The sequence below is a fragment of the Diaphorina citri genome, unplaced genomic scaffold (assembly GCF_000475195.1).
Source record: "Diaphorina citri unplaced genomic scaffold, Diaci psyllid genome assembly version 1.1 scaffold2385, whole genome shotgun sequence".
Classification (NCBI taxonomy): domain Eukaryota; kingdom Metazoa; phylum Arthropoda; class Insecta; order Hemiptera; family Psyllidae; genus Diaphorina; species Diaphorina citri.
Window position 1 is genome coordinate 34,346 of NW_007379809.1, and position 8,121 is coordinate 42,466.

Genomic DNA, 8,121 nt, shown 5'->3' on the forward strand with positions numbered 1-8,121 from the left:
CTCTGGAGTATGGTGCTACAGAAGAATAACACTTTTTCAGATGGTGCATTGCTACTAGCAAGAGTGTTGATTTCATCCGTAAGTTGGGACACAAACTGGCGTCCTATAGCACCTTGAGGCAAACTGTACTGTCTACCCTTTAGTTTAACTGCACAGTTCCATCTGACATGCCATGTTTCTGTGTAATTTCCGCCATCAGAATTTGTCATAGGAACACCAAATCCACGTATGAACAACTCATCAAGAGGAGACCTCGCTTCAACTTCATCGATATCAGCGGTTTCATTATGTACTATTGCTTCATTGGACGTACTTTGAGAAGATCTTGTTCTATGTATTCTGGTCTCATGAATTTTTCTCCCTTGATCAGTTTTGAAAGGTTTGCGACACACCACACAACAGAACAAACTACTGCCCTGCTGTGATACACTGAGTTCTTCTGACATTTTGTTTTAGCAAAATAAAAAACGGACTAAAAAACTTACATTGTCTATAAAAGACAAGAAACTTTTTGCTTTGAAGACCTGAACCAATCAAAAGTAAAAGACAATTTGAAATTTGGTAAAATTTATTCTATAAAATTTTCCCGAGCAGGAGCAAAAATTTTCGTGGCTCCAAAAATTACTTAGCCAATATTAAAAAAAAAATTGGTCCCACGAGACAAAAATGGGTTTCAAACGCGGTCCTTCAAGTGTTAAACAATGAGACACATGAGTTAAAGTTCAAGGTGTATTTGTGATTCTCTTGTAAAAGTGAACTGTTAAAGCTTTCTCACATCAGTTAAAGCGCTTAACGAAAAAAAAAAGCTTTCTCGGTTCTTGGTCCTATCGCAAGATAGGTACCTACTTAGGCGAATAAGGAATTTTCATGTTTTTTTATTTTTTAGGGTGAAATTTTTAATTTTTTAAAAAAAGGTAGGTAGTGTTCCCCACTATACACTTCGATAAAAAATTGTGACTCTGACTCGAACCACCATCCTCCGTATCTAAAGTACAACGCGTTAACCACTACCTACACCTCCAAGGTTGGTACCAACTTACGCAGGCAAAGAAGACACAAATAATGTAGGTAGGTAACTTATGTATCTAGATACTTCGTTGTTACTTTAATTTATGTCCTTTATAAAGGGCAAAGGCTCTTTAATTTAATGTCCCTTTTTTACACAAGGTAAAGTAAATAATATACATACCTACAAGAGCAGGGAAGTACTTTAATAACTAGGTAGGTGGGTAGGTACCTACCTACCTTCAAAGGGAGGAGATATAAGTAGAGAAGTCCCGAATAGGAGGGTAGGGGAAGTACCTACTTTCAAAGGGAGGAGAAAGAGAAGTACTTACCTTAATAACTAGGTAGGGTAGGTACCTACCTGTATAGGGAGGACTGGGAGGGGATGATAAATTTCCTCCCCAGGACAGGGTAAGGAGGGGGTGGCCAAATGTCTCAAAGGTCAATTTGAAATTGAATGAATTCTGGGGAGGGGGGTTGTCGGTTCAATTTCGAAAACATTCACTCACTTTCTCTCCCTCTCCCTGTCTCTCTCTCTCTCTGTCTCTCTCCCTCTTCCTTCCTAGCTAAGTATACCTTTCTGTCACTTTTTCTCTCACTGTGTTTACTCTCCCTCCTCCCTTTCTCACTGTTTTCCTTTTCCTTCCTAGCTAAGTATACCTTTCTGTCACTTTTTCTCTCACTGTGTTTACTCTCCCTCCTCCCTTTCTCACTGTTTTTCTTTCCCTCTCTCTCTCTCTCTCTCTCTCTCTCTCTCTCTCTCTGAAGTTTCTTCTACTTTCGTCTCCCTCTTTCTGTTGGTCTTTCTTTCATCGTGTTTACTCTCGGTTCTCTCTGTGTCTCTCTCTCTCTTCCTTCCCAGCTAAGTATACCTTTCTGTCACTTTTTCTCTCACTGTGTTTACTCTCCCTCCTCCCTTTCTCACTGTTTTCCTTTCCCTCTCTCTCTCTCTCTCTGAAGTTTCTTCTACTTTCGTCTCCCTCTTTCTGTTGGTCTTTCTTTCATCGTGTTTACTCTCGGTCCCTTTTCCCATTATTTTCACTTTCCCTCCCTCTTTCTTCCCCTTCTCACTTTCCCTATTCCCCCTTTACTCCCCTTCTAACCGTATTTTCCCCTCCTTCTCTCTATTTTTCCTCCTCTTCCTCTTCCCCTTCTATCCCAGTCCTTTTGATCCACTTTTCGTTTAATTCCCAGCATTAATTATTATTTTCGGAAACCCCCCAACCCTCACAGACCGTTCCCTTTACTCCCCTTCTAACTGTATTTTCCCCTCCTTCTCTCTATTTTTCCTCCTCTTTCTCTTCCTTTTCTATCCCAGTCCTTTTGATCCACTTTTCGTTTAATTCCCAGCATTAATTATTATTTTCGGAAACCCCCCAACCCTCACAGACCGTTCCGTTATGAAGTTTTTAGCGATTTGTCAAAAACAGAAGGACATGTTTTTGTCCCTCAAAGAGGAAAAATGTCATTAATACTTCTCCCTTTCTCCCTCCCTCTCTTTCTCTCTCTCTCTCTCTTCCTTTCTCTCTCTCTCTCTTTCATTTATGTCTTTGTCCTTTCACTTAAATTGAGGCTGTTCTTAGAATACCAATGTAGATCCCTAAGGGTCGTAAGCCTTCATATTAAATGTACGTTGAAATGTTCCTCACACATTCTTGGAACATGTTGGCTTACCTTATTACCTCACAGTTTTCTGACAACAAAGAGTTTTTTTTTTGTAGGTGTGATAGAGGGAACTGTAAGTGCTAAAGTCTTATCGTCCCGAAAGTGAAGGAAGACAGGATAGGAGAAAGCCAGCCGTTCCGAGAACGAATCCTATCCTGTTTAGGATCAAATACTTACGTTGAAATGTTCCTCACACATTCTTCGAACATGTTGGCTAACCTATTACCTAACAGTTTTCTGACAACAAAGAGTTTTTTTTTTTGTAGGTGTGATAGAGGGAAGTGTAAGTGCTAACGTCTTATCGTCCCGAAAGTGAAGGAAGACAGGATAGGAGAAAGCCAGCCGTTCCGAGAACGAATCCTATCCTGTTTAGGATAAAATACCCCCGGGCGGAAATCGAACCCGTGACCTAGCGCAATACCTACTACTAACGCACAAAATACAGTCAATGAGTCAATACTAATTAGGCAGAAGAAAACGAATATATATGTAAACAAGCTGTCAATAGATTTCCATAAAAAAATGTCCCCATATGTCCCTATATGTATACATTCCGTAAATGTCCCTATATATTTCCGTAAATGTCCCTAATAGACAAGTCCCACTACTGTTACTTCAGTCATAGATCCAGCAGAAAAACGCCCAAACCCAGACCCTAACTTCTATTATCACCTATTAATTTACATTTCCTTTTTTTTTTAGTTAAGCAAGGTCTTTTTAATGAATTGTTAGTGTATGTATTATTCTTTCAATAGAATTCCATAAATGTCCCTTTATGTCCCTACATACCTACATTCCGTAAATGTCCCTATATATTTCCGTAAATGTCCCTAATATACGAGTCCCACTACTGTTACTTCAGCCATAGATCCAGCAGAAAAACGCCCAAACCCAGACCCTAACCTTGCCTTAACTCCCTATTTTTACGTCTCCCTCTTTCTATACCTGTCGTAAAAACAGGAGAAACCCACACCAATAGACGGGAGAAAGGGAAGATCCAGGACACCAATCGAGGGAGAATGACAAAACACGAAGTCCTCTCGCTCGTTTTCATCCACCATCCATTTCAGACGACAGAATTTCATCATTTTCACATCCACTCCCGTTGTCGACACAGTTTTCACGACGAAAACGAACTTTCCAACGTTTCAGTCGAACTTTGGACTTCGTGGAGAGACGTTGTCACTTTTTCAGCTCGTTTCCTTTTTTTCCTCGTGAAAAAATTTCTTTTCGCTTTTTTGTTTACTTTGTCCGTTTTTGAAAGTTGGTTGCCGGTTTTACTTAGGAGCGTGGACTTTGCGTTGGAGAGTATAGGTACAGCAATATCTGAAGCTGCAGAGTGGAAAAAAAGATCACGTTTGTCTATTCTACACCATGAGATATTTCCATATTTTTTTTTTTTGCATACTTTGTTCTGATCTCATCAAATTTATTTTGATGTCCCTTGTCTCTTTCTCCCTCCTCCTCCTCCTCCCTTCTGTCTTGCTGTGCTCCTTTTCTCTCTCCCTCTTCTACCCTTTCTTCCCCCGTTCCCCCTTTTTCCCTCCCTATTCCTTCCTTTTTTTCTCCCTCTTGCTCTCCTTTCTTTTCTCTCTCCCCCTCTGCCTCCTTTTCTTCTCTATCTCTCTCTTGCATTTCATCCCTCAGACATGATCACATGAAAAAAAGAACAGAGAGAGAGAGACGAGAGAGAGAGAGAGAGAGAGAGAGAGAGAGAGAGAAAGGCAAAGGGGGAGAGAAGGACCATGAGAGAGGAGGGGAGAGAGACGAGAGAGAGAGAGAGAGAGAGAGAGAGAGAGAGAGAAAGGCAAAGGGGGAGAGAAGGACCATGAGAGAGGAGGGAGAGAGAGAAAGAGAGAGGAGGGAATGTAAATATTTCTTTTTTGATTTATATTCAAAGGGATTACGTTATAGTTGGTTATTTATTTTCGGTTAAAATGTTTTTTCTTCCTCTTCCTTCCTTTTTTCATGTCCTTTTCCTCTTCTTATTATCTTGGCGGTTGCTCACACGACTCTTTCACTTTGAAAACTTTCCACCCATCTAAATCCGGCTGTAATCCCTGAGCTATCGGTATTCAGCTTACAGTGGCGAATGTTCTAATGAATGTCAACTTTTGAGGGAAATTTGAGGACGTTTGGAAAAGCCTGTCTTTGAGAATTTTATTAGCGTTCTTAGGCGAATTGTATAATGGAATCGATAGTAATATGCCTAATCAATATTGGTCATACTAGGCATTTTATGAAATAGGTAGGTATCTTGGGATTTTATGAAATGCGGGATTAGGTATACATATAGAATGCCGGTAACTGTACATCACTTTTTACTAGAATTCAAGCACATTCTTAGTTCATTGAACTGTAGGAAAAGGGGCTCTAATACGACTCTCCAGAGCTCAAATGCAATGGGTCTAAAAACTGATACATAATGATTTTTTAAAAGTCCTGTATGTCCTCAAGATTTTGTGTGTAATCTTCGAGTTGAAGAGGTAAAATGAAAGAAACACATGTAAGACGGTTTCAAGGTTTCAACCACTTGAGTGCTGAGACAGCTCTTGAAAGTTGAAAACGAAGAAGAAAATGATAAAAAAGACGAAAAAAGAAACAAACTGAAGAACAAGAAGAGCAAAAAGAAGAAAGAGCGGAGGAAGAACAAGCAGAAGAAGAAGAAGAAGAAGAAGAAGAAAGACAAAGAAGAACAAGCAAAGGAAGACGAAGAAGAACAAGCAAAGGAAGACGAAGAAGAACAAGCAAAGGAAGATGACGAAGACAAGAAGAAAAATGAGAAGAACAAGATGATGAAGAAGAAGAAGAAGAAGAAGAAGAAGAAGAAGAAGAAGGAGAGTACGAAGGAGAAGAAATTTTCTTGTCAGTAACTCAGAGTGGAAAGACAAAGAAGAACAAGCAAAGGAAGATGAAGAAGAAGAAGAAGAAGAAGAAGAAGAAGAAGAAGAAGAAGAAGAAGAAGGAGAGTACGAAGGAGAAGAAATTTTCTTGTCAGTAACTCAGAGTGGAATGGGATGTTTGTTCTCGGAACGGCTGGCTTTCTCCTATCCTGTCTTCCTGCTCTCTTCGATTTCGGGACGATAAGACCATAGCAGTTACAGTTCCCTCTGTCAAACCTCTAAAAAAAGAAGTGTCCCTGAGGCCAAAGTTTGAAAAATGTATGCTTCAACTACCATTTTTTCTTCTTTTTCAGACTGCAGGATCTTTTTTCAAACCTGTTTATACTGCGGGAAAAAGAGACTTTTCAGTCTCATTCTGGCAGGATAAACAAGGAATAGGTATTCTATTCTATTCTTTTTTTCTGCCAAGAGAATTGGGTAATACGACTTACTCACCTAGAATGTACAAGTAGATTTAGTACTGACAGCATGAAGCCGATGACACTTAGAACTAGTTTGAATTTCTCATACTCATCTTTGTAACGGAATCTGAAATAAGTGGCGGAAAAATCACTTTTTTTAAAGAAAGGACTGTGAGGGACTTTAACCAGGGAGTATAGTAGTATACCAGCCTGAACTTCCCTTGCTAAAGAAACAGCAACTCGTAAAATTTGAAGCCAAAACCAAATGTCAGCCCAAAGCAATCACCCTAGTTAGGGCTGATTGAGAGGCTGACGAAAAACGCCGATCCCGTCTGTACACGGGAAAAGGCGAAGAAAAAGAAGAAGAATGAAAGAGGTTTTTATAGTTAGATTAGAACACATACTTGTCATTTTTATTCAGAATGGAAACGTTCACGTTGCCCAGTATGATCTTCAAGTAGCGTCCATTCTCCTTGGGCAAACTCTGCTCCATGTCCTGAAGATTTTCCTTCCGCTTCCAAATGTTGCCTTTAAGCTTTTCTAAACTTTCCCCTGGGTTTGTGATTTGTAGTCTGCAAAGGAGAAAGGAAAAGGATATGTTACATCAGTGGTTCTCAAACTTTTTTTGCATGGCGCCCCCTTTGGGCATATTCTCATTTTTTCATGCCCCTCCCCCACCTTACCCAACTCCTCGGTATATTATTTTTACCTATGGGTTTTATGGAATAACAAAACGAGAATTTGAAACTTTGAGATTTTTTTTTCAAATAATGTAGGTAGGTAACACATGTATCTAGATACTTCGTTGTTACTTTAATTTATGTCCTTTATAAAGGGCAAAGGCTCTTTAAAATAATGTAGGTAGGTAACACATGTATCTAGATACTTCGTTGTTACTTTAATTTATGTCCTTTATAAAGGGCAAAGGCTCTTTAATTAATGTTCCTTTTTTACACAAGGTAAAGATACATACCTACAGAGCAGGGAAGTACTTTAATATCTAGGTAGGGGAAGTAGGTACCTAAGGGATGAGATATAGAGAAGTCCCGAATAACTAGGTAGGATGGTAGGGGAAGTACCTACCTTCCAAGGGAGGAGATGGAGAAGTACCTTAATATCTAGGTAGGGTAGGTACCTACCTATATAGGGAGGACTGGGAGGGGATGATAAATTTCCTCCCCAGGACAGGGTAGGGAGGGGGTGGCCAAATGTCTCAAAGGTCAATTTGAAATTGAATGAATTCTGGGGAGGGGGGTTGTCGGTTCAATTTCGAAAACATTCGAGACATATGAGTTGAAGTTCAAGGTGTATTTGTGATTCTCTTGTAAAAGTTTTGCAAAAGTGAACTTTCTCACATCAGTTAAAGCGCCTAACGAAAAAAAAAACTTTCTCGGTTCTTGGTCCTATTCCTATCGCAAGATAGGTACCTACCTAGGCGAATAAGGAATTTTCATGTTTTTCTTTTTTATTTTTTAGGGTGAAATTTTTAATAAAGGTAGGTAGTGTTCCCCACTACACTTCAATAAAAAAATATGTGACTCTGACTCGAACCACCATCCTCCGGATCTAAAGTACAACGCGTTAACCACTACCTACACCTCCAAGGTTGGTACCCACTTACCCAGGCAAACAAGACACAAATAATGTAGGTAGGTAACACATGTATCTAGATACTTCGTTGTTACTTTAATTTATGTCCTTTATAAAGGGCAAAGGCTCTTTAATTAATGTTCCTTTTTTACACAAGGTAAAGATACATACCTACAGAGCAGGGAAGTACTTTAATATCTAGGTAGGGGAAGTAGGTACCTACCTTCAAAGGGAGAAGATATAGAGAAGTCCCGAATAACTAGGTAGGAGGGTAGGGGAAGTACCTACCTTCAAAGGGAGGAGATATAGAGAAGTCCCGAATAACTAGGTAGGATGGTAGGGGAAGTACCTACTTACCTACCTTCAAAGGGAGGAGATGGAGAAGTCCCGAATAACTAGGTAGGAGGGTAGGGGAAGTACCTACCTTCAAAGGGAGGAGATATAGAGAAGTCCCGAATAACTAGGTAGGATGGTAGGGGAAGTACCTACTTACCTACCTTCAAAGGGAGGAGATGGAGAAGTCCCGAATAACTAGGAAGGATGGTAGGGGAAGTACC

At 39.9% G+C, this 8,121-nt stretch overlaps 1 protein-coding gene across 1 annotated transcript; it reads right to left on the bottom strand.

The window, feature by feature from the left end:
- Positions 1-5,982: 5,982 nt before the first annotated feature.
- Positions 5,983-6,540, bottom strand: LOC103518850 (transmembrane protein 120 homolog). Its single transcript, XM_008483934.2, has 2 exons — positions 6,379-6,540; positions 5,983-6,101 (listed from the first exon to the last, which is right to left on the bottom strand). The coding sequence occupies exons 1-2, from the start codon at positions 6,465-6,467 to the stop codon at positions 6,005-6,007; spliced, it is 186 nt and encodes a 61-aa protein (XP_008482156.2). The 5' UTR covers positions 6,468-6,540; the 3' UTR covers positions 5,983-6,004.
- Positions 6,541-8,121: the final 1,581 nt, after the last annotated feature.

Bases quoted from the DNA above. Each gene is read 5' to 3' on its own strand.
- LOC103518850 (XM_008483934.2), bottom strand. From the start codon at position 6,467: ATGGAGCAGAGTTTGCCCAAGGAGAATGGACGCTACTTGAAGATCATA. The intron at 6,102-6,378 runs GTATGTGTTCTA...CACTTATTTCAG, and splicing joins ATTCTGAATAAAAATGACAA to ATTCCGTTACAAAGATGAGT.